This window comes from Eurosta solidaginis, chromosome 3 (genome assembly GCF_040869045.1).
Source record: "Eurosta solidaginis isolate ZX-2024a chromosome 3, ASM4086904v1, whole genome shotgun sequence".
Classification (NCBI taxonomy): domain Eukaryota; kingdom Metazoa; phylum Arthropoda; class Insecta; order Diptera; family Tephritidae; genus Eurosta; species Eurosta solidaginis.
The window spans coordinates 145,444,947-145,471,770 of record NC_090321.1 but is presented as its reverse complement, the minus strand read 5'-3'; the positions used below and the strand labels follow the sequence as shown (position 1 = coordinate 145,471,770).

The 26,824-nt window shown below is 36.4% G+C and overlaps 1 protein-coding gene across 25 annotated transcripts in view; it reads right to left on the bottom strand.

Moving 5' to 3' along the window:
* Positions 1-26,824, bottom strand: part of ap (apterous) — a 487,556-nt gene that overhangs the window by 347,945 nt on the left and 112,787 nt on the right. For all 25 annotated transcript variants that reach the window (XM_067773179.1, XM_067773192.1, XM_067773171.1 and 22 more), the window contains one exon: positions 14,820-14,959. In XM_067773179.1, the coding sequence (XP_067629280.1) occupies positions 14,820-14,959 (140 nt within the window). The remainder of the gene's footprint in view (positions 1-14,819; positions 14,960-26,824) is intronic.

Here is a 26,824-nt window from a genome sequence, read left to right as displayed (position 1 = left end):
TGCTTATGGAAACATCAACTTTTTCCAATTTAGTTTTTGATGTTGTAAAAGGCTGGAAATAATATTATATAAATATAAATAGATTACATATTTATAATCTGCACCTTTACATAATTACTTCGAATTATTTTCACAATTTTTCAAACTTTAATTAGGTGTTTTTGCATAAAACTGCAAACGGTCAAAAATTAGCGCACAACAGTTTTCTAGGCAACTCTGTCTAGTGATAGAGCGATCAGCTGACACGTTCTTACGGAACAAATCCAAATTGTTTTGATTTTTACGTTCCGGGCTACGTACGTACGGGCGTTGCACGTCGGTGAGTTTTCGTTTACATTGTACACTCATAAGATAGGTCGTGTCAGCTGACACGTTTTTGGTACGTACGTTCGTGAGTAACTGCCGCATTACTTGTTAGACAGCAACTAACAAAGACTTCTATTTTTTTGTTGCGCAATATGCAAAGCGAACAATTTTCTATGCTAACCAAAAAAGTTATACGTACATTCATGCATATTTTTAACATTCGCTGCGCAAACATGCGATAGCCACACAAGATGTTGCTACGCCACTTGTTCCATAGTACAGGTCTACAAGTAGGATACGTAGCAGCACGCACATACACAGCCACGCTCACCTGATAAAATGCTTGTTCTTGTTGGTTTTTTTTTTTTTTTGATGTTATTTGGCACTGTTGTACTTCTTAGGTCCAAGAAAAGTGTAGTAGCTGCTAAAGAAAACTGTGTAAAATTTTTATTGTTATATTACAAAGAAATATCCTTATTTACTTTCAAACGAGCATTTAATTACATCACTCTTTAAAATCCATATGTTTTGTACAATTTTAATTAACAAATTGTGATACTTTATTACCGGGGACGATTGCTAAAACACGACCAAACCGTCGGGGTAGGTATTAATAGACGCGTTTTTGCCTCGCTTCCAATAATTCGAATACTTTTTCTCTTTGGACTATTGATAACAGGACAAAACGCGTCTTTTCATTTCTCTTTCCACATTTTTGGACGCGTTATTGCAGTCGACCTCTGTTTCAAACTGTTTTTCGCGGAGAACTTTTGGGCGGGTAGAAAAACTTAGCACCAGTGTTTGTATTCTTAAAACTGGAATAACTACGCGTCCTCAGATACCCCAATTCAAGACTTTTGTATATTTTCTGTAGGAGCCATAAAGGTGCAGTACATTTTCATACTAAAACCGTTAAAAAAAATTTACCATCACAGCAACCCATATCTGATATTCCGCTCCTTTTTTGTTTCCCTGCGTCGCTTCCACGACAGCAACCCAGGTAATTTTGACACTTCGTTCAGTGTCAAACGCATGTTCCACGCAGGTTCCACTAAGTTCCACAATAGTTTGACACTGACCGAAGTGTCAAACGGCAGTGTGTTAGAAAGAGAAACGAATTGTTTCCTTCTCATACTTGTAAACCTGTACTATGACTTGTTCAGCGACGACTAAATCATTTGGTAAGCAAGAGCGCAACCCGTCTGTGTGAAGAGCGTAACCTGTTTGTCTGATCAATTGATCCATGAAACGCCGATGTCTGCTTTAAAACACAAATTTACATGTATATAGCTGGTAACCAAGCATGAGGTACAACTGTTCTCGACGGCTAGACCTTGGGAGAAATGGGTGAACGAGAAAACCGAGAGTATAAAAGCAGCGTATCGAATATTGAATTAATGACGCTTTTGTGAAGTACGTAATATTGAAGTATAAGTAGTCTAATAAAAGACTATTTTCCAATACAATATAGGAGTTATTTAATCGACTAATCAGCGATTCGAACATTAGCAGAAGGTGCATAAATTTCAAGAATTCCCCAGAATCGTTACAATATTTATCTCTGAGAATAGTTGAAAACCCACCGTACGATTTAGCTTGGTCTGCACAGTTTGACGGCGAAGTTTGAGCGAAATCTCTCCATAGCTTGATATTAGTGGTGGGATTATTTTCGAATAATATAAGCAAATAAACGAATAAAATTATTGGTTTCCATATATGTAATACTCCTATATTTTGCTACAAGAGGCTAGGTATATTCCCAAACATCAGAGTGCCGACATATTGCTGTTTAAACGTTATTGTTTTTGTATTCGATAATCGAATGTACCTAAATTTAAAATTTTTCTTGTCACACTGGTGCAGCTACCATCACAAAAATTGTATAGGCTGTCTTGTTTTGATTTCGAATTCAAAACACATTGCGAGCATTTTCTATTAGCATATGTTGGTTTCAAATAATTGGAATAATATTTATTCTAACTTTTTATTCGTTTATTTGAACAAATTTATTCGTTATTATTAAATTTTCTTTAATAAAATAAAAAAATCATGCTTAGGTATCTTAAGCTCATCGGTTGTACATACATATGAGCATGCATACGTACGTATATTTATGTATGTTTTGGATTGCTTTTTTATTATTCATTTATTTTAGTTACATTAGTAAAGAAATGTGTAAATGTTCATATATAAATGTAAATGCAATTAGATTAATATGCTAGGGATTTCTGTTTCCCATATACATAAATTTATATAAGTTGTATGGAGAAAAATGATTTGATATCTTTTGATTTGTATAAACATCTAATTTGTCACCATTAAAAAATATTTTTACATATTACAGACAACATTTTTTGCAAAGTCTGACTTAGTCTTAACGAAGTCTTAACTTGATTGAAAATTTTGGAAACAAATTTCATGAAAAGCATATATATTTAAAGCAATCTACATTGTAAAACGACTTTTTAAAATATAAAAACGTTACAAAATTCTAGTGGGACTAGTGACTAGTTTCAAAAATGACAGCCTGTCTGTTCTACAAGGACCCTGGATTAAATTTTGAAAAGGTATGCCAAAATTTGCTGATGTTTGTGTTCGAAACATTGATTTCAATAGTCGTCCTTAAACTAAAAGCGTATTTCAGAATGAAAGTCGATCGAATTTAAGTTGAAAAATGTCTTAGTCCAAATTGTTGTTTTCCGACGTTATGATATAAGACTTCACTATGGATGACCGCGTAGCTTCAGTTTTCCGACTATTTCGACTGTCCACTACGTTAGAGTAGTATCACGCCCGGTAATTTTTTCGACTGTCTTGGGAAAGTTTTTGCTTTGTGTCTCCTTGGGAAGGACGAATCCTCACTTGGTAAATATATGTGCCTACGTATTCACGTTTGCAACAGGAACCGTAACGCGTAGGAGATATTTAAACCTGGTTGATAGGCTATAATCAACTTTAGAAAATATTAAGCCGCGAGACGTTGGGTGTTGAATGATGAAGTGTGAAAACCAAAATTAACATTTCAGACGCTATTTTATAGTTTCGCAAGTAAACAACAGAGGTTTGAATAAAAGGCCAAGTGATTTTTCAAACACTTCTCATATGTACATATGAGCCGTTTATTTTGAAAGTGGCATAAGTCATGTCTTAAATGCATTGTTATTTTTGAACGAATGCATATATAGATGGTTCTACAATTATAAGATAATAATAAGAATTGCATCTTTTGGATATTGGACTCTAACAAATTGGAGGCGAGGAGAGATACAAACAAATTACCACTGAACCTAAACGACATGAAATGACTTATGCCACTTTCAAAATAAACGGCTCAGATATCTTCAACTTAAGTATGAGATGAAAATTGTTGCAATGGAGTATTCCCCTGGAACCTACTACAGGATTTTTCATCATCGATTTCACTTATTCTTTTAGCCAATTGGAGTATAAAATTTTTGAAAAAATCTGCACCTTTTTTGGATAATTTGCTATTTTAATAACTTGATGACCATTCGAGAACATATTCGACTTGGGTAATTTTATTTGAATTCGCTGTTCTTTATTAATTTTCTGAAAAAAATCTGCAAAGGAAGAACTTAAATTTATAATGTAGCTCTTCTTTTAGTGTTTTGTTTTAATAATTTGGTGAATTCGGTGATACAAAATGCGTGTTAAAATGGCATTGAAAGCGCCTGTTTTTTTAAATTCCCGACATGAACAAAAGAAAAAAAAATTTATTCGAATAAACGAATAGAAATTCGAACAAATATTATTCTGATTACGAATAAAAAATAAAATAAATAAATGTAAGGGCGATAACCTCCGAAGAGATCTAAGGCCGAGCTTCTCTTCCAATTTGCGTCGTGCTCCTCTTGATTTTCCCTACAAATTGGCCGGACGGGACCTACATGTTTTAAGCCGACTCCGAACGGCATCTGCAAGGCAGATGGGTTTTCACTGAGAGCTTTTCATGGCAGAAATACACCCGGAGCGCTTGCCAAACACTGCCGAGGGGCGACCCCGCTTAGAAAAATTTTCTTCTAATTTAAAAACCTTATTTCTAAAATTCTGTTGTTGCTTTGCCCGGGGTGCGAACCCAGGGCATACGTTGTGGTAGGTGGAGCAAACTACCATCACACCACGGTGGCCGCCGGATTACGAATACCTGGTGAATAAAAGAGTTTATTATTTGAATAATGTTTATTAGAATAATCCCACCCATACTGAATATGTTGTGAGTCCACGTAGAATTGTTCGCCACCACAACACGCAAACCATATAACATTCCTTTCTAATAGTAAGTTCTTGATGAAAAATATTGATTTTCTAGTCATATATAATTACTTTTTTTAACATAAATAATTTCATATTGTATTTATCATTCTGTTCTTGTAAGATGTTCTTAATATTTTTGCTAAAACGTAACTAAAAGTAGTGAGCAGACGTGTTTTTATTCGATGTGCTTGTATCATATTTTTAAATGTCTTAGCTGTCTTAAGTGTACAAGTTTGTGTGGTGGTAATGACCACTTAATGTGTGGCCTATGTGAAATAAAAACGCACATAAAATGCACAAAACTTAGTGCTAATATTATTAATATATTAAAAAACAATAACAATCTGCTCTACAGATGTGACAATTGTGTTGTTGGTTTGCCCTCCGTTATGCGGACCAAAATTACAGATACTCAAAAGAGTCTCAAAGCTCTCAGTAGCTTTTTCAAGTCGTTAAATAATAATGCCCATAATAAACAGAGAAACAACAAGTAAGGAAGGTTAAGTTCGGGTGTAACCGAACATTACATACTCAGTTGAGAGCTATGGTGACAACATAAGGGAAAATAACCATGTAGGAAAATGAACCGAGGGAAACCCTGGAATGTGTTTGTATGACATGTGTATCAAATGAAAGGCATTAAAGAGTATTTTATGAGGGAGTGGGCCATAGTTCTATAGGTGGACGCCATTTAGGGATATAGCCATAAAGGTGGATCAGGGTTGACTCTAGAATAGGTTTGTACGATATGGGTATCAAAAGAAAGGTGTTAATGAGTATTTTAAAAGGGAGTAATCCTTAGTTCCATAGGTGGACGCCGTTTCGAGATATCGCCATAAAGGTGGACCAGGGGTGACCCTAGAATTTGTTAGTACAATATGGGCATCAAACGAATGGTGTTAATGAGTATTTTAAAAGGGCGTGGACCTAAGTTCTATAGATGGACGCCTTTTCGAGATATCGCCGTAAAGATGGACCAGGGGTGACTCTAGAATGCGTTTGTACGATATGGGTATCAAATGAAAGGTGTTAATGAGCATTTTAAAAGGGAGTAATCCTTAGTTCCATAGGTGGACGCCGTTTCGAGATATCGCCATAAAGGTGGACCAGGGGTGACCCTAGAATTTGTTTGCACAATATGGGCATCAAACGAAAGGTGTTAATGAGTATTTTAAAAGGGTGCGGGCCTTAGTTCTATAGGTGGACGCCGTTTCGAGATATCGCCATAAGGGTGGGCCAGGGGTGACTCTAGTTTTCGTTTGTGCAATATGGGTATCAAACGAAAGGAGTTAATGAGTATTTTAAGAGGGAGTGGGCCTTAGTTCTATAGGTGGACGCATTTTCGAGGTATCGCAATAAAGGTGGACCAGGGGTGACTCTAGACTTTGTTTGTACGATATGGGTATCAAATGAAAGGTGTTAATGAGTATTTTTAAAAGGGAGTGGGCCTTCGTTTTATAGGTGTTCGCCTTTTCCAGATATCGCCATAAAGGTGGACCAGGGGTGACTTTAGAATTTGTTTGTATGATATGGGTATCAAATGGAAGGTGTTAGTGATTATTTTAAAAGGGCGTGAGGCTTAGTTCTATAGGTGGACCCCTTTTCGAGATATCGCTATAAAGGTGGACCAGGGGTGACTTTAGAATTCGTTTGTGCAATATGGGTATCAAACGAAAGGAGTTAATGAGTATTTTAAGAGGGAGTGGGCCTTAGTTCTATAGGTGGACGCATTTTCGAGGTATCGCAATAAAGGTGGACCAGGGTGACTCTAGACTTTGTTTGTACGATATGGGTATCAAATGAAAGGTGTTAATGAGTATTTTTAAAAGGGAGTGGGCCTTCGTTTTATAGGTGTTCGCCTTTTCGAGATATCGCCATAAAGGTGGACCAGGGGTGACTTTAGAATTTGTTTGTATGATATGGGTATCAAATGAAAGGTGTTAGTGATTATTTTAAAAGGGCGTGGGGCTTAGTTCTATAGGTGGACCCCTTTTCGAGATATCGCTATAAAGGTGGACCAGGTGTGACTCTAGAATGCGTTTGTCCGATATGGGTATCAAATGAAAGGTGTTAATGAGTATTTTAAGAGGGAGTGGGCCTTTCTGGACCAGGGGTGACTCTAGACTTTGTTTGTACGATATGGGTATCAAGTGAAAGGTGTTAACGAGTATTTTTAAAAGGGAGTGTGCCTTCGTTCTATAGGTGTTCGCCTTTTCGAAATATCGCCATAAAGGTGGACCAGCGGTGACTCTAGAATGAGTTTGTACGATATGGGTATCAAAATAAAGGTATTAATGAGAGTTTTAAAAGGGAGTGGTGGTAGTTGTATATGTGAAGGCGTTTTCCAGATATCGACCAAAATGTGGACCAGGGTGACCCAGAACATCATCTGTTGGATACTGCTAATTTATTTATATATGTAATAACTGCCAAGATTTTAAGGGTTTTTTATTTCGCCCTGCAGAAATTTTCATTTTCTTCTACTTAATATGGTAGGTGTCACAACCATTTTATAAAGTTTTTTCTAAAGTTATATTTCGCGTCAATAAAACAATCCAATTACCTTACCATGTTTCATCCCTTTTTTCGTATTTGGTATAGAATTATGGAATTTTTTCATTTTTCGTAATTTTCGATATCGAAAAAGTGGGCGTGGTCATAGTCGGATTTCGTTCATTTTTCATACCAAGATAAAGTGAGTTCAGATAAGTACGTGAACTGAGTTTAGTAAAGATATATCGATTTTTGCTCAAGTTATCGTGTTAACGGCCATGCGGAAGGACAGACGGACGACTGTGTATAAAAACTGGGCGTGGCATCAACCGATTTCGCCCATTTTCACAGAAAACAGTTATCGCCATAAAATCTCTACCCCTACCAAATTTCAAAAGGATTGGTTAATTTTTGTTCGACTTATGGCGTTAAAAGTATCCTAGACAAATTAAATGAAAAAGGGCGGAGCCATGCCCATTTTTAAATTTTCTTTTATTTTTGTATTTTGTTGCACCATATCATTACTGGAGTTGAATCTTGACATAATTTACTTATATACTGTAAATATATTAAATTTTTTGTTAAAATTTTACTTTAAAAAATTTTTTTTTTTAAAAGTGGGCGTGGTCCTTCTCCGATTTTGCTAATTTTTATTAAGCGTACATATAGTAATAAGAGTAACGTTCCTGCCAAATTTCATCATGATAGCTTCAACGACTGCCAAATTACAGCTTGCAAAAGTTTTAAATTACCTTCTTTTAAAAGTGGGCGGTGCCACGCCCATTGTCCAAAATTCTACTAATTTTCTATTTTGCGTCATAAGTTCAACTCATCTACCAAGTTTCGTCGCTTTATCGGTCTTTTGTAATGAATTATCGCACTTTTTCGGTTTTTCGAAATTTTCGATATCGAAAAAGTGGGCGTGGTTATAGTCCGATATCGTTCATTTTAAATAGCGATCTGAGATGAGTGCTCAGGAACCTACATACCAAATTTCATCAAGATACCTCAAAATTTACTCAAGTTATCGTGTTAACGGACGGACGGACGGACGGACGGACATGGCTCAATCAAATTTTTTTTCGATCCTGATTATTTTGATATATAGAAGTCTATATCTATCTCGATTCCTTTATATATGTACAACCAACCGTTATCCAATCAAACTTAATATACTCTGTGAGCTCTGCTCAACTGAGTATAAAAATAACTCTGCTGCTAAAGGCAATGTTATTGTAACGCGGTCAAAAACAAAGGTCGTCGAACCGAGCGTGAAACAACCACAAAAAGCAATAGAAACAAGTAAGGACAGAGCCGAAGACTTCATACCTTTCATGAATGGGGCTGAACAATAATCTTATGCCGTTCGTAATCTCCGAATAATCGGATGTATAAGATAAGAAATATATAATGAACAGATCTACATACCTAAACGATTTTTAAGATAAATATAAAATAAAAAATAGGTAGGTACTTTGCGTGAGGGTGCAAAGTTTCAGGTTTTTTGTGGTCTACGTGTAAAAACTATGACTACGAATCACGTATTTCAACAATATATGACGTAAACGTAACTATTTGTTGAAATTTGATGAATTTTGAAGCTTCTAGCCGTAAAAAAGGGGCAAAAAAATACAGTTTATATGGGGTATATAATATATATACCACCGATCTCTATGATTTTTTCAGATAACAGTATATGCTATATACGTAAGCATTTGGTGAAATTTGAAGCTTCTAGCTGCTAAAATGGGGCAGAAACTGCGCAAATTTTCTTATCTGAACAATCGGTTGTATGAGATGTATACTATATATACCACCGATCTCAATGATTTTTTCAGACATCAATATATGCTATACACGTAAGCATTTGGTGAAATTTGAAGCTTCTAGCTGTTAAAATGGGGCAGAAATCGCAAAAAAAAATATATATATACTATATATATACTATATATACCATCATATATATATTATATATATCACCGATCTCTATGATTTTTTGACACAGCAATATATACTATATACGTAAGCAATCGGTGGAATTTGAAGCTTATAGCTATTAAAATGGGGTAGAAATTGCGAAAAGTTTCTTATCTGAACAATCGGTTGAATGAGATATATACTATATATACAACCGATCTCTATGATTTTCTCAGAAAACAATATATGCCATATACGTAAGCATTCTGTGAAATTTGAAGCTTCTAGCTGTTAAAATGGGGCTAAAATTGCAAAAATATATATATATATATACTATATATACCACCATATATATACTATATATACCACCGCTCTCTATGATTTTTTCAGACAACAATATATGCTATATACGTAAGCATTCGTTGAAATTTGAAGCCTCTAGCTCTTAAAATAGGGCAGTAATTACGAAAAGTTTCTTATCTGAACAATCGGTTGTGGGGGATATATACTATATATACGACCGATCTCATCAATTTTTCCAGGCAACAATATGTGCAATATACGAAATTATATGGTGAAGTTTGAAGCATCAATCTGTTAAATTGAGTAAGATATGACAAAAATCCTCTTTTTCTGAAAAATCGGTTGTATGGAGGATATATGCTATAGTGGTACGATCCTGCCGGTTCCGATAAATGTCTAATCGGACACCCAAATACACCCGATCACCAAATTTTATCAAGATATCTCAAAAATTGAGGGACTAGTTTGCATACAAACAGACAGACGGACAGACGGACATGGCTAAATCAACTCAGCTCTTCAACCTGATTATTTCGGTATACTTAATGTTGGGTCTATCTATTTTCCTTTAAGGACTTACAATTTTGGGTTTCGTGACGAAATTAATATACCATTTCATTTTCATGAAAGGTATAAAAATGCAGTGTCAAGTGCAATCTCACTCTCTTCAACATTGTAAATTTTACCAAGTAGCGCAACTAACAGCTGATCGGTGAAAATTCGCACATTCACACGCACAGTTCTCGACTCAGTTTCAAAAAAAAACTTTAGAGATAATCCTTAAGCTGGAGACATTGGTGCCGTATGTCGTATCGCTGTATCCGTATCCCTAACGTAATCAGCTGTTTATCGTTACGACGGTAAACCAAAACCCAATTGGTTGGCTCCGATACGGTTACGACCATTGTAAACTTTACCAAGTAGCGCAACTAACAGCTGATCGCTCAAAATTTGCTCACACACACAAACATCACTAATAGCCATATTACGGAAATCTTAGGGAAATTGAAGTTAAATTTTTAAACAGACATAAAATGTTATAATTTTGGAATATATAGCATCTCGGACACCTTAATTGCAGTAATTGAGAGAAAATGTTTGCTTATACTCAAGTATTTAATTATTTTTTCTAAATTTATCTTTAATATTGATCCAATGATTGATCCATTGCAACTCTGGTCTTCCTACTGTTCTTAATTCCACTCCATTCGAGTGCCTATTTTCACGGCCTGCGAGTGCCTTCCACTCTATTCGCAACATAACCTCGAATTAAGCTGCCAAACTATATAGTAAACAATGGTTACGACCTTAGCGGCACCAATAATCGATTGCATTGATTCTCATAAGGTTGGTCGAATCAGCTGTTAAAAGGTTACCGATACGGTTACCGATAAATCACCAATGTTTCCAGCTTTACAAATTTATGTATACAGAATATATATGGCGTTTTTGTTGTTATTGAAACAATAGTTTTATTTATATTAAAGCTTTTATCATTTTTTTTTTAACTTTGAAAAATCTCCGAACACCATTCCTTCATTATATGACATTCGACTGCCTAGTCCACTGCCTTCCACTCTATTCGCAACATAACCTCTACTTAAGCTGCCAAACTATATAGTAAACAATGCTCTTCAACAACTGAGCGCTAGTGATTTTGATAATGCGAGCCCGAGTCTTGTTGGTGGTGAAGATGCTGCTGGCGTCGCTGATATTGGGAGTGTGAATGCTGGTAGTTATTCTGCTGTAGCTGGCGCTGTTTCTGATACTGCAGAGTCTGTCGCTTCATTTCGTTCTTATTCTTCTAATACCGGACATCCCAATGAGCAATTGAAAAATAGTTCCCAAAGTGATGAAATGAATAACCAAAAGGCGCGTCCAATAGTTGTTGGTAATAACTCTTATTCTAGTTTAGAAGTTAGTGTGCGATTCAAATGGCTTCATCTGTCATCTTTTAAGCCATCTGTGAATGCTGAAACTATAGTTGACTATGTATCAAGAGCTGCAAATATTTCGCCTTTATTAATGCGCTGCCAAAAACTTACGAAAAGGGACGTAGATGAAAAGTCCTTACGGAGTGTTAATTTTAAGCTTGGGATCTCAGCATCTAATTACAATAAGTTGCTCGATTCGTCAATTTGGCCATCGGATGTAAAAGTAAGGCCGTTTCGTTTTTTTCAAAGGACTGTGGTGCAAAAGGACAACTCATAAGTCCTCGCTCCGTTACAAGTAATGACTGCTACAATTCCTGTCTAATTGGTGATGTCCGTTCTTTAAAGAACTCAATATCAATATATTTTCAAAACATATCAGGCATGAGAACTAAGGCCTCTGCTGTATTTGCTGCTACCTCTAGTGAAGAATACGATTTGATAGTTCTTGTTGAGACGTGGCTTACTGCGGACTTTTTTAGTAATGAGTTTTTTGATAAAAATTTGTATAATATATATCGCAAAGATTGTGATAGTGTAAGCACAGGACTTTATCGAGGTGGAGGAGTGCTAATTGCTGTAAGAAAAAGCCTACAAACCTCGGAGGTTCCTCTTAATATCGCTGATACTTCTATTGATCAGCTTATAATCAGTATAAAAGGCAAAACAGAATGTCTATTTGTCAGTGTTTCTTATATACCACCAAATGGTGTAGATAGTGTTTATGAAAATCACGTTAATAATATTATGCATGTTTCGAGCACTAACTTGAATTCTAAATTTTGTATTTTAAGGGATTTTAACTTAAATAAAATCGTATTGAATTATCTTCCAGGTGAGAAAACTCTCAATCCTACTAATGTCAATCAAGCTAGTGAAATGTACTTAGTTGATAATTTTTATAGTTTACAGTTAGTTCAAATCAATGATTTTGAAAATACGCTAGGTAAAATCCTCGATCTTATATTTGTTAGTAATGATCTTAATTATAATTTAATTCGTTCTCGCTGCCCGTTATGTAATACTGATAAACATCACGTACCATTGATATTGGAGATTAAGTTTTATGAATGTGGAAATATTAAACTCAATAATGAAGTTGGTTTCAATTATAGCCGATGTGGTTTTGCCTTGATCAATAATTTGATTTCAGATATTGACTGGCAGTCTCTTTTTAATAATCGCAATCTTTCAGACTGCTTTGACTTATTCAAAAGTAATATCTCGGAAATAATGAATATTAATATTCCTCGTTTCCCGGCAAGGGTTTACAAGTTGCCGTGGTATACCAAAAGCTTAAAGACTCTAAAAAATTTGCGTAATAAATATCATAAACTTTTTAAAAAATCAGGAAGTCCCGGACTCAAGCAACAATATCTGAATTATGCGAAGGAGTTTAATTGTCTTGATAAGTTTCTGTACAATCGATATATTCTCAATTTCGTAAATAATATCAAATCGAATCCTAAATCGTTTTGGAATTTCATTTGCTCCAAACAATCGGTTTCAACAATACCGTTGTCTGTGTCTTACAAGGGCAAGAATTCATCATCGTCTAGTGATTCAGCCAATTTGTTTGCAGAATTTTTTAAAGCAAACTTTGCTATTGATGATCTGTGGAATGACGACGGGGATATGTTGAATGAGATAACGTCTTGTTTCGACTTCTCCTCATTGGTTCTAGATATTGATGATATTATCTAAGTATTCAGACGATCAAGAGCTCCAAGCAATGTAATTATCAAGAATTTTCATTTTTTTCCTGAAGCAATGTGTAGCTTCCGTTGCAGAGCCCTTGTTGCATATATTTAATTTATCATTAAAGTCTGGTATCTTTTTGGATGAATGGAAAACTACTTTTATTCAACCTATTCATAAAAGTGGTAGTAAAATTGACGTTACAAACTATTGGCCAATATCGAAGATCCCCGTGATTTCAAAACTTTTTGAGAAAACGGTGATGTTTAAATTATCGTCCGCAGTTAAGCGTTATATTTGCCCATGTCAGCATGGCTTTGTTCCGGGGCGTTCAACAGTAACTAATCTGGTCGTTTTTTTGAATTACTGCATCTCGTCTTTTACTCATGGTTCTCAAGTGGACATATCCAAAGCTTTTGACAGAGTTTCGCATAAAGCTCTCTTGGCTAAATTGCGAAAAATGGGTGTCCACTCAACATTTTTACAATGGATTTATTCATACTTATCCAATAGGATAAATTTTGTTGTTATTGACAACGTAAAGCCATTGCCTTATGTAGCAACCTCAGGTGTGCCCCAAGGTAGTATCCTTGGCCCACTTTTCTTTATTCTCTTTATCAATGATGTAAGTGCTTGTTTCAAGCAATGCAATTATCTCCTTTACGCTGATGATTTGAAAATTTTTTTCAGAATCAAGAACGAGTCTGATACTCTCATACTACAATCTGAGTTAAAAAATTTTAATGAGTGGTGCTGTAAAAATAAGCTTGCGCTGAATGCCAACACATGTTATTACATAACTTATTCCAAATTATGTAATAAATTGATTTCGCCTTACTATGTCTCTAATAAGCCGTTACTTAGGGTGAATAAAATTCGGGATTTAGGTGTTGTATTTGATTCGTCTTTTACATTCACCGAGCACTTAAATTTTATTATCCCCAAAGCATATTCCTTACTGGCCTTTATTAAAAGAAATGGATCCGAGTTTAAGGACCCATATACTAAAAAACTATTATATAATGCCTTTGTGCGGTCAAGGCTTGAGTATGGTTCCATAATATGGAGTCCTTATTATTAGGTACACAATAAGAGAGTCGAATGTGTGCAAAAAATATTCATGAAGTACTGTTTATACGATATAAACTTCGATCTGCCTCTTCCTCCATATATCTCTAGGTGTAAGCTAATTAATCTTCACACATTGGAAAGTAGAAGATTAATTACATCTATAATGTTTATTTATGATATTTCCAATGGCAATATTGATTGCCCGATACTGTTAGAGTCTTTGAACTTTTATGTTCCATCACGGACTTTGCGCCAATATACTATGTTTGTAATTGACCAGTTTAGATCTAATTACGCACTTAATGGCCCGATCACTCGCGCTCTAATTGCTATTAACTCAATCAATAATAATTATTGTATTGATTTTGCGATATCTCGTCGAAGTTTTAAAAATATGTTATTTTCCATTTTAAATTAATTTTACTGTAAATAAACCTTATGTTTAATAATGTTTAATATAATCTGTAAGATTTTTGTAAATCATAGACTGAATAAAGAAATATGAAAATGAAAACTATACACTTTTTAGCATTCAAGTTTAACTATGTATATTTTAACACTCGAATAATCGCTGCCAAGGTTTAGATATCGACGATGTATGTATGATTATTCAATTTCAGCTAATCGTTCATTAGAGCATTTGAATAATCGATTAATCGACACAATTTTTTTGCCCCTGCATAGATTTTTCCGGCGGGCTAGGAACTATAACTAGTATGATGAAGAATGGAACTTACAGACTTTCTCTCTATACAGAACTTAAATTGGTTCTTCACCACATTTTTACACAAAAAATGGGGTTTTAAACTTTGCCATTGAACTTACCTATAATAATCATTCTTGCAGTAAATGTTTCCGTCTCGTGAATAACATGACGATTCTCGATCTAATGGTTGCCGGCATGCATAGCATTGTAGGCAGTTTATGTGCCATCTTTTATCAACTGCAGAGAGGTAGAAACGATCCTGCAATAAACAGTTATGACAAAGTTTGAATTAAAGTGTAATTGTTAGTGATGTTCCAGTAAGGCCTTCAATTTCTTCGATTTTACTCTTTACGCTTTACTCCCTTTTTGCTATGGACAGCAGTGATACCAAAGAAGTTAAAAGGAAACAAGTAAGGAAGGCTAAGTTCGGGTGTAACCGAACATTACATACTCAGCTGAGAACTATGGAGACAAAATAAGGGAAAATCACCATGTAGGAAGATGAACCTAGGGTAACCCTGGAATGTGTTTGTATGACATGTGTACAAATGGAAGGTATTAAAGAGTATTTTAAGAGGGAATAGGCCATAGTTCTATGGGTGGACGCCATTTAGGGATATCGCCATAAAGGTGGACCAGAGTTCACTCTAGAATCTGTTTGTACGATATGGGTATCAAATGAAAGGTGTTAAGGTGCACCAGGGGCGACTCTGGAATTTGTTTATACGATATGTGTATCAAATGAAAGATGTTAATGAGTATTTTAAAAGGGCGTGGGCCTTAGTTCTAAAGGTGGACGCCTTTTCGAAATATCGCCATAAAGGTGCACCAGGGGCGACTCTAGAATTTGTTTGTACGATATGTGTATCAAATGAAAGATGTTAATGAGTATTTTAAAAGGGCGTGGGCCTTAGCTCTATAGGTGGACGCCTTTTCCAGATATCGCCATAAAGGTGGACCAGGGGCAACTCTAGAATTTGTTTGTACGATATGGGTATCAAATGAAAGATGTTAATGAGTATTTTAAAAGGGAGTGGGCCTTAGTTCTATGGGTGGACGCCTTTTCGAGATATCGCCATAAAGGTGGACCAGGGGCGGCTCTAGAATGTGTTTGTACGATATGGGTATCCAATGAAAGGTGCTAATGAGTATTTTCAAAGGGAGAGGGCCTTAGTTCTATAGGTGGACGCCTTTTCGAGATATCGCCATAAAGGTGCACCAGGGGTGACTCTAGAATGCGTTTGTACGATATGGGTATCGAATGAACGGTGTTAATGAGTATTTTAAAAGGGCGTGGGCCTTAGTTCTATAGGTGAACGCCTTTTTGGAGATATCGCATTAAGGTGGACCAGGGCTGACTCTAGAATTTGTTTGTACGATATGGGTATCAAATGAAAGGTGTTAATGAGTATTTTAAAAGGGACTGGTGGTAGTTGTATATGTGAAGGCGTTTTCGAGATATTGACCAAAATGTGGACCAGGGTGACCCAGAACATAAATGGTCGGATACCGCTAATTTATTTATATATGTAATACCACGAGCAGTATTCTTGCCAAGATTCCAAGGGCTTTTGATTTCGCCCTGCAGAACTTTTTAATTTTCTTCCACTTAATATGGTAGGTGTCACACCCATTTTGCAAAGTTTTTTCTAAAGTTATATTTTCCGTCAATAAACCAATCCAATTACCATGTTTCATCCCTTTTTTCATATTTGGTATAGAATTATGGCATTTTTTTATTTTTCGTAATTTTCGATATCGAAAAAGTGGGCGTGGTCATAGTCGGATTTCGTTCATTTTTCATACCAAGATAAAGTGAGTTCAGATAAGTACGTGAACTGAGTTTAGTAAAGATATATCGATTTTTGCTCAAGTTATCGTGTTAACGGCCGAGCCGAAGGACAGACGGTCGACTGTGTATAAAAACTGGGCGCGGCTTCAACCGATTTCGCCCTTTTTCACAGAAAACAGTTATCGTCCTAGAATCTAAGCCTCTCCCAAATTTCACAAGGATTGGTCAATTTTTGTTCGACTTATGGCATTAAAAGTATTCTGGGCAAATTAAATGAAAAAGGGCGCAGCCACGCCCATTTTGAAAATTTCTTTTATTTTTGTATTTTGTTGCACCATATCATTACTGAAGTTTTTGTTAAAATTTGCCTTAAAAAAAATTTTTTTTTTAAAGTGTGCGTGGGCGTTCTCCGATTTTGCTATTTATATTAAGCATACATATAGTAATAGGAGTAACGTTCCTGCCAAATTTCATCATGATATCTTCAACGACTTCCAAATTACAGCTCGCAAAACTTTTTAATTACCTTCGTTTAAAAGTGGGCGGTGCCATGCCCATTGTCCAAAATTTTACTAATTTTCTATTCTGCGTCATAAGTAGAACTCACCTACCAAGTTTCATTGCTTTATCCGTCGTTGGTAATGAGTTATCGCATTTTTTTGGTTTTTCGAAATTTTCGATATCGAAAAAGTGGGGGTGGTTATAGTCCGATATCGTTCATTTTTAATAGCGATCTGAGATGGGTGCCCAGGAACCAACATACCAAATTTCATCAAGATACCTCAAAATTTACTCAAGTTATCGTGTTAACGGACGGACGGACATGGCTCAATCAAATTTTTTTTCGATACTGATGATTTTGATATATGGAAGTCTATATCTATCTCGATTCCTTTATACCTGTACAACCAACCGTTATCCAATCTCTGTGAGCTCTGCTCAACTGAGTATAAAAAAGTACTGGAGTCGGTACTCATTAAAACACACATTATTTATTATTGTTGGCCGCCGTGGTGTGGTGGTAGCGTGCTCCTCCTACCACACTGAAGATCCTGGGTTCAATCACCAGACAAAGCAATATCTAAAATTTAAAAACAAGATTTTCTAACTGTACGAGTGTGTTTCTGCCATGAAAAGCTTTTCAGTGAAAACTCATCTGCTATGCAGATGACTTTCGGAATCGGCGTAAAACATGCAGGTCGGGTCTCGCCAATTCGTAGGAAAAATTAAAAGGAGAACGACGCAAACTGGAACAGAAGCTCGGCCTAAAATCTCTTCGCAGATTATTGCGCCATGTATTTAATTTTTATTTATTTATTAGAAGAAATAAGAAAATGGATACAATGTTTTTTTTTCTAAAATTAAATAACTCTTTGGCCTTGTTTTTGTTTTCCAATTAAAATTTTTGTTTAAGCGAGTAGAAAAAATTTAAAGCCCTATGCCAGTTTCACACAAAGGCTTAATGAGATAGTTAGTCAAGTTTTTTACATTAACGCCCTTAACAAGTTCCAAATTACCTCATTATAGCTATATTGTCTAATGGAGTGAAAAATCTACTCGGTTTTGCTTGGTGTTTCGTATTATATTGTAAATGTAACTGTAAATGACAATCAAAAATAGACTACTTTCAATAATTTACGAAAAACAGAAAACACCAAAATTTTATTTTCGGTTCAAGCCATGGTTCGAGTATATGTTGGCACATCTCTACAGCATACATATATATACAGCATACCTTTGTTCAGATTGTAAAATTTTGATTGTTCGTTTGTAGTTATTACCGGCTAATAAAAAACTTTTATTCGAGCTCTAGGACACACAAATATATACATATGTATATAAAAAGTCAAAAAACGATTTGGATTTTATACAATATTTGATTGTATTGCTTTCGATATGGCGACTTCAATAAAATCAAACATTGTATAAAATCAAAATTGTGATTCGCCCATTATTATACTTTCAAATGACCTTAAGAAAAAATGAGCTTCCGGTTCATTTGCTCAGTTTTTGTGCATCATTTTTGATCTGGTAAAAATTTTAGGTTTCGACTTCAGATTATTTTAGGGATCCGTACGATATGTCGAAAAAGAAATTGTCGAAACACAAAAGACCGAATCGTTAAAGAAAAATGACCGAAAATGGCCGAAGAAAGTCGAAATTGGTATACTTAAAGCAAAACTCCACAAACAGAAAACCCCTATCAAAAACCAGGAGCTATGTTATAAAATAACTCCGTCCTCTTGACAAATACCAGAAGCTTTCTAGGACTTAAGCCACTTGCTGCTTCTAGATCTGACGGCTGTATCACTCCTAATAGCTGGAGTCTTAGCCTGGCAAGCGCAGGGCACAAGCACAAAACGTGCTCGATCGTTTCCTCCTCCAACCCGCACTTCCTACATCTGCTATCACTGATCAAGCCTAATTTAAATGCATGTGGCGCCAGAAGGCAGCGTCCAGTCAGAATACCCATCATCTGTCTACAGTCTTATCTTTTTAATGATAGAAGCAACTTTGTTAGTCTAAGGTTGTAAGACCTACACATAATCTTCGACACTTTACAGCCCCGCGCTTGAACCCACGCCTTTCCCGCTTAGTCGATCATGTGCACCTCTCGCCTTCTCTTAACCTCGCCCAATCTAATTGGGACATCTACTTCAAGGGATGAGCCCTTTTTAGCTAGTTCATCTGGTTTTTCATTCCCATCTATTCCCATATGCCCTGAGACCCAATATAGATGTATGCTGCTCCCTGTCCCGATTCTTTCCAGAGACCGCTTACACTCTAACACACTTTTAGATGCTGTGCTATGCGAGATTATTGCCTTAATTGCTGCTTGGCTGTCAATATAAAAGTTAACGCGGCTGCAGTTTAAGCTATTTTCTTCCAGTGTTTCTACCACTTTGATAACGGATAATATTTCCGCTTGGAAAACGCTACAGTAATCTGGCAGCTTGTAGGATCTGTTTATTTGTGGATTAGCCTTGTGGCCTTAAGATTTCCCTCTAAGCGCAGATAGGGAATAAAGTAGTATGTTCGTCTTGTGATTGGTTACGGTATGGTCGGCGCTCAAGCTGCCTCGAGGCAGCGAGTCTTTGCTACCAGGTCTATAGGTGGAATGCGCAGAATGGCATACAGTGCAGCCGTCGGGGTTGTTTTCAGGGCTCCCGTAATGCTAAGCATCGATAGTCTGCATATCCCCTCTAATTTTTGTATGGCTTTCCACCAAACAAGAACTCCATAGTATAGAATAGCGTTTCCAATCGCTGTAAAAACACAATGATAATTAGAGGGCGATAAACCCCACGTACATGGGTTGATGACCAGCGTCCACAGCAGAGGTGATAGCACCCCTCCCTACGGCGTACCCCTGTCCGCTGATTTCGTGGCCTCATACAGTCCCCATTGCAGCCGATCCATCTGGTTAAAGCTGAATGTACTTTAATGTAATTAAGACCAGGCCCCAGAAATGTCTCAGAAGACTTCTAGAGCATATTCCTTACATTCCAGGGCTTTCTCTATGCTTATTACGACTCTATGCAATGCGATGTCTACCGACTTGCTTTTGGTGTACGCATGTTTTGTTGTGTAGAGCAGGTTTTCATCTACGTTGGACTTTATGTACACATCTATCAGCCTCTCAAAGGTTTTGAGCAGAAATGATGTTAAGCTAATGGATCTATAGTGTTTGGGATACACGTGACCGATCTTCCCCGCCTTTGGTAGGAAAGCTACACAAGCAGTTCCCCAAGAGTGCGGTACATGATTCAGTTTTACTCACCCATCGAATATTATTTTAAGCAATTCCACGACCGCTCTACTTGAAACTTGTATATTTATATATTGAGTGCTAAACGACTTATGTTCATTTTCGTATGAACAAGTTATTGAGTAAACCCCAGGTTTATCCAATTTGTCGCATTTGTCTTTAGTTGACTTTAATAAGTATTTGAGTTTTTTCGTCGATTTTGGAGCCATTTTAATTTTTGCATGTTTGAACACCTTTTGCATACTGCTGAAAAACTGCGGATCGTAGGTCAAGCAACACCATTTCATTTTATTTTCTACACCCAACGTATCGAAAAAAGAGCTACTATTCCTTCGCTCCTTTTTATTTTGGTGTTTTCGTATTAGTTGCTCAATGCTCTTAGAGCAATACCCATTTGTTGCTGCGATTTTCATTATTTTCTGTTTTTCCTTATTATATGAATCACAGCTGAGCGGAACATTTACAAGTCGATTGGCCATGGAATTGAAAAATGCTAGCTTATGCGAGTGATGATGACTAGAATCACTAGGGATGAAACGCTCAGTTGATGTCGGCTTATGATATATATCGAATTCGATGAATCCGACGTCATTATGTTTAACCTTTAAGTCCAAGAAGGGCAGCTCGTTATTTAATTCGTATTCACAAGTAAATTGGATAGAATTACTAATTGAATTAAATAAATTCAACGTTTGGTCGATTTTGTCCTTCTCAATAATAACAATACAGTCATCAAAATATTGACAATATAAAAGTGGAAATAATGAGTTATGAATTAATTTTTCTTCAATCTTATTCATGAATAAGTTGCAAAGAAAAGGGCTTATACTTAAACCCATCGGCAAACCATCAATTTGTTCATAAAACTCGCCTCTAAATTGGAAGAATGAAAGATTAATACACGTAAACGTCAGACGCCAAATCCGCACGCGCTGAGTCCAGAAACCTTTCCTCCCGATGAGAGCCACGGCTCCTGGATCAGCGCCACGTCAAACGAACTCTCCTCAAAGGTTAGGAGGTATTCGCTCGACGCCACTTAAAGTGTTGGAGGTTTATCTGTAAAACTCGCATCATAATTGGGCTGTTTGTCTCCCTCCAGCACATTCGTCGTGACATCTTCGTCCCCCCCCCTTTCCCTTTTGGTTTAGAGTTTTCAAGGCCCCCTTCAGCCTCTCGTAAATGCTGTGCCGGGTGTTCCTCTGTGCGACTCGCAGCACCATTTGGCTGTTGGTCCTCTTCTAGCACCTTCTTGGTGACGTCGGCTTCCTCCACCTGTCCTTTTACTCTTAGGTTTTTGAGGTCCTTTTCGGCATCACCCACTTCTAGCGTGTTAGGATTGTTATCCTCGGGACTTATTTTCTTGAGTCGCATTTAAATTTCCTCTGTACCCCAGAACATTGTGACAAAATGCGTTACAATATATCCTCCACCTGCTTGTTTATTTGGCAGATGTAGAACTGACCTTCCTCCGTAGGCCGAGATACAGTAAGTACCTTCCAATCCTGTGTCGGTATGTTCGGATTCTGATTCTGCAAAAGTCGCAGTGTATCCTCCGACTTCATCACGCATAGTATCCATACCTGAACTTTTGGTACCGTGGGGATTTGCGTTTTATCCACCACCTCAAACCGCGCGTTCGTGCCTTGCCTTTGGAGGTTTGGAACCACTTCCCCCAGCCACCGCAACCTCGCGATGTTGTCGCACGCTATCATCTTCTCACCATTATACCACAAAGTGTCAAAATGTCAAAGAACAGTCAGATAGCAGAATAAACACGTTAAGCGAATTTAGCGAAAGAAATTTATCCTCAGTAAAATCCCAACCATTGAGTGAATCAGATATACTCAACGGTGCGTTCAGAAACTATCACTCAACGATTGATAAACACTTGTATTCGCTGAAAGCATCCAATATCAAAGTTTTAAAATAGATAAAGAATAACAGTTTATCGGTCACTTTATACTACACTCATTGTATACATGACTTGTTGTAGGTAATGGAAATGCAAAAGTAAATTAAAAGAAAATTAAAAAATCGGTCCATTTTCATGCTAACAGAGTCAGCCATTCTGGAAAAAATGTGTGTATAAAGAAAGCAGAAATGTTGAAATTTAACAAAATATTTTGTTGGAGATTATGGATCCGCATAATGATCAATTACCACAGGTTTGTTCTCTAATAATGGCATAGCTTACTAATAATGGAATAGATACTCCAAAATTTAAAAATTAGGACGGATTGCTTTTACGAGGTACGGAAAACCGGGAATAATTCAATGCCCTTCGGCGACACTCCGGCATCTGCGAGATAGATGAGTTTTCACTGAGAGATTTTAATGGCAAAAATACACCCGGAGCGCTCGCCAACACTGCCGAAGTGCTACTCCGCTTTTCATTTAATTGAAAGAACTTATTTCTAAGATTTTGATGTTGCTTTGCCTGGGGCGTGAACCCAGGATGTTCGGTGTAGTTGGCAGAGCACGCTACCATCACACCATGCCGGCCGGCATTTCCAATAATAATATTTGTAATGCTAGTTTTAAATGAGTCGATTTCTAGTACAGTTTTTGACGTTCAACCATTTAAATTTCAATTGGGTTTCGTATGTTCGTAGATTTAGTTCTCATAATACGAATAGAACCAGGTATATTTAATAAATTTAACATAGACTCAAAGAAAGGATTGATGTGAATTCGATTTGGGAGAAAGATGGCTGCAATTGTCAAAAAATTTGTCAGCCGAACAAACCTCTTGTGATTGAATCATGGATCCACATTTAGTTTTTTGACATAAACAAATTTTTATTATATATTTCGAATGTATATATGTTTCCTTTTGTGATATTGCATAAATGTTAATGGTGTTTTCTTTTCTGAAAATAATATCGCCCTGTTGGTTCTTCTCGGCTCTCTGTGACTCCTTTCAAAAAAATATTTTCCACTGAATAAGAAAAGGCGTACCATTATCTACAAATATAGTCATTTTGCTTAGCGCCTGGTGACCTAGCTCAAAACCTAGAATTGAAGAGTGTAACATGAGGGTAAAACACTTTTCAGAAAAAACGCTATTGGTTAATTGGTGTCTAACCGTTTGAACGGTGATGGCCGGCGCTTTTTTGCTGAACTAAATGGTGCCAATCGTTTACCACCTGCCCCTTTCATCGGAGTGGGGACTATCTCTTTCTCTGCTTCCAAAGACGAGGTTCGATAAGAATAGTCTTTTTGCCAGAACTTCATTTTCATTCGCATAACATGGCATAGTCAGTAAAGCTGAATAAAACACATACAGCGCATTAGTACACTTCCCTCGGTACTCGCCGTCGCCCACGCGTACCGGTCTGTTGATCTTTCGTTTTTATCTTGAACACTCGCAAAAGCCGCTTTATCTCATGCATGCTACAAATTGGCAGGATGGAACCTACATGTTTTAAGCCGACTCCGAATGACATCTGCAAGGCAGATGAGTTTTCACTGAGAAGCTTTTCATGGCGGATTCAGGGCATTGATGTATTACTAATAAAAATATCTGATAAGTAAACAAAGGATGTTACGTTTTATTTATTTTTTATATAAATAAATATAAAACTCTTGTGTTGTTAAAAAAGGGGCCAGATGCGGCCCGCGGTGATTTCCAGTTGGCGATCTCTAATGTATGAAACATATTTGGTACAGTCCTTAAAACATGTGCTCCTATTACGATCAACAAATCAACTTAGTTGGGTTGTAATTAAAACAGCTCAACTTTAAGACAACTCAACTCCTGTTTGGTATTACGAATTACAACTTATTTCAGTTGAAGTTGAATTGATGTTGCCAACCTAAGAAAGTGATGATTTGACAAATAAATGAACAAACAGCTGATCAATTTGTGGCGGAAATTTAAGCATTTGCAAAAGTGGTTTTGTTATTAAAGCAAAGTGGATATTATATGAAATCTATTTCATAATGGCGAAAATGTTGGTGATTGATATGTCGCGAATACGAAAACCATTCGCGTGATCATTCCAATCCCTCGGAACTACCAAGCACACAATAAGACAATGTTTAAGTGACAAATGATGAGCTTCAAACGAAGTTATTTGCAGATTTGAAAGGAAGCATTTTGCTCATTACTAAACACAATTAAGGACCATTTCCGCAAACGCGTTCGAGTCAAGGCTTTACCCCTATTTTAAAATTATGCGCCACACTCAGATTCCTTGCTGATGGCAGCTATCAAAAATGCTGTGGAAATGATTTTGGTGTTGGACTGGTTTTAGATATTTTTGAGGAGCATATTTGTGCGAAGTGGATTAAAACCCAAACAGCAAAAATTGTATTTTACTCTAAAACAGGATTCCCAGGATTAGTGATTAGTATCAATGGGACTCACGTTCGCATAATTTCACCTATTTTGGATGCATCCGAACTACGGCCAGCCTCGTCCAACTTCGGAATGTCGCTCCATAAAGTCAAAAAGTTATTCAATGTAATCCTTCATTTAAACGTTATTTTTTCTATAAATGTGTACAAAATTGTTGAGTATGGTTTGATTAAAAAAGGTTTAACTACCGGTTTTAAATTTTTTGTTTTTTTTTTCGATAACGTTTTATGAGACCGTGCACCATCTAACTCTTATCAAAGGTGGTATCAAAAGACGTGCTTCGATCTCCCGAACCCGTTTTTAGGGTTCGAAAGTGGTAATTAAAAATTTTATTTTTGTCGAAAAATATTTACAAAAACCCACAAAATGGCCCCGAGAGGGTCCGAAATATGAGGCCCGACCCATAGTTTTTTTGCACAGAACATCTTTCTGCATTGGCGGCCCTCGTCCGCGATTTGTAAAAATAACCCTGGGTGGATCCAACGCCTTTCTGCATTAGTGTGTAAAAAAAATCTGGCAAAACACAACAACCACATGAAAATTTGAACCGAAATGATATGACGAAATAAAATTTTTAATTTTGTTTTCCGGATTCTAAAATCGGAGGTCTAACCGTGTCTTTTGATACCAACTTTGAAAATTTTTGTTAACAATTATGTGGTGAACCGTCTTCTAAAACTTAACATTTTTGCAAAACAACTGCAAAATTGTATGAGACAACGCTAGCAATCAGTTGTAAGATTTTGACGTCTTTGACAACTACACCAACACAAGGTCGTAAACGGTATTGCCACAAAAAGTTGTTAGACTAGACAACTCAACCGACATTTTTTTTTGAGGTTGAGTTGTAATCTATAATACCAAATTGCGAAATTTCAACCCAACCAGAGCTGAGTTGTAAACGGTAATAGGGACAATGAATTCATTTTGAATTTTTTTTGTACGCTTCTAAATAGTGATTCTGTTTGCAAAATCTCAAACGCAAATTTAAGAATTAAAACTGTCATAGCTACATAAGTAAATAGCAGTTTGAGTTTATTAATTTTTAGTTATCTTCAACTAAGGTTAAATGTTATCATAGTAAACTGAGCTCAGTCAGAACGACTGTCTCGATTGTCCAGAGAATTGAATTGCCATGAATTGCCCGTTTGTTTCAAATCAACTTTTCTTTTGAATGAATCTATAGAAAATCAGACAAAATCCATATTGATATTCATTTTCAACATATACATATGTACTTAATACTCCTATATTGCTAATAGAAAATGTTCGCAATGTGTTTTGAATCCGAAATCAAAACAAGACAGCCTATAAAATTTTTGTGATTGTAGCAGTATAAGTGTGACAAGAAAAACTTGAAATTTAGGTACATTAGATTATTGAATACCATGAACCAATAAACAGATCCCGCATTAAGAAATGAGAGAGCAAAAAATCATAGTTAGCTGTGAAATAAATTTTCTCGGCGTGACGTCACGCTTTTGACAAAATGTTTCATTGCTGACACAGTGTTCAAACTTTATTCCAATCGGAGTATTTTGCTCCGCTTTTACCTCCTACTATATTTTTTATCTCAAAGGTTTATTTGGTTCGAGTTGAAGGCTGAATAGTATTACTACCTTATATCTTTTGGTTGAAGTTTTTATTATATACGTATGAAAAGCTGATTGTTTACAAGTGAGGATTTTATGTCATATTTGTTCACATTTTAATTACAGTTTTTGTTTTTTTTTCGGACGGAATGAAAATAGGAGTAAAATATAAGATAAAATATGTGTCCGGACGCGATTTGTAAATCCTGCCAAAATTCAACATACAGCTCTTCTTGAAGTTTTATATAAAAACGAAGTACCTTCAGAGAGTGAGGTCAGCTAACCTTATTTTGCGATAACAGTCGCCAGATGGGAGCACCAAGCGAGGTCAAATTTTCCTCCAACTGCCTCTCCCAACTCAGTGAATGTCTTCACTTTCCCCTGATTGCAAACTGCGGTTAGTTTCTTTCTTGGCCGGAGCGTATTCGTCCATCCGCATAACATGACCTAGCTAGGGAAGCTTTCTGTTTTTATTCGCTGCTGTATCGTCATGTCTGCGACCAAAAATAATTATATTTTTTCTCGATAAATGTCCGGGGAGATGGATCCCACTTTTCTTCCAGAATGTGGTGTGCTAATGGGTACCATAATTGGTCATCCTACATGTTTTA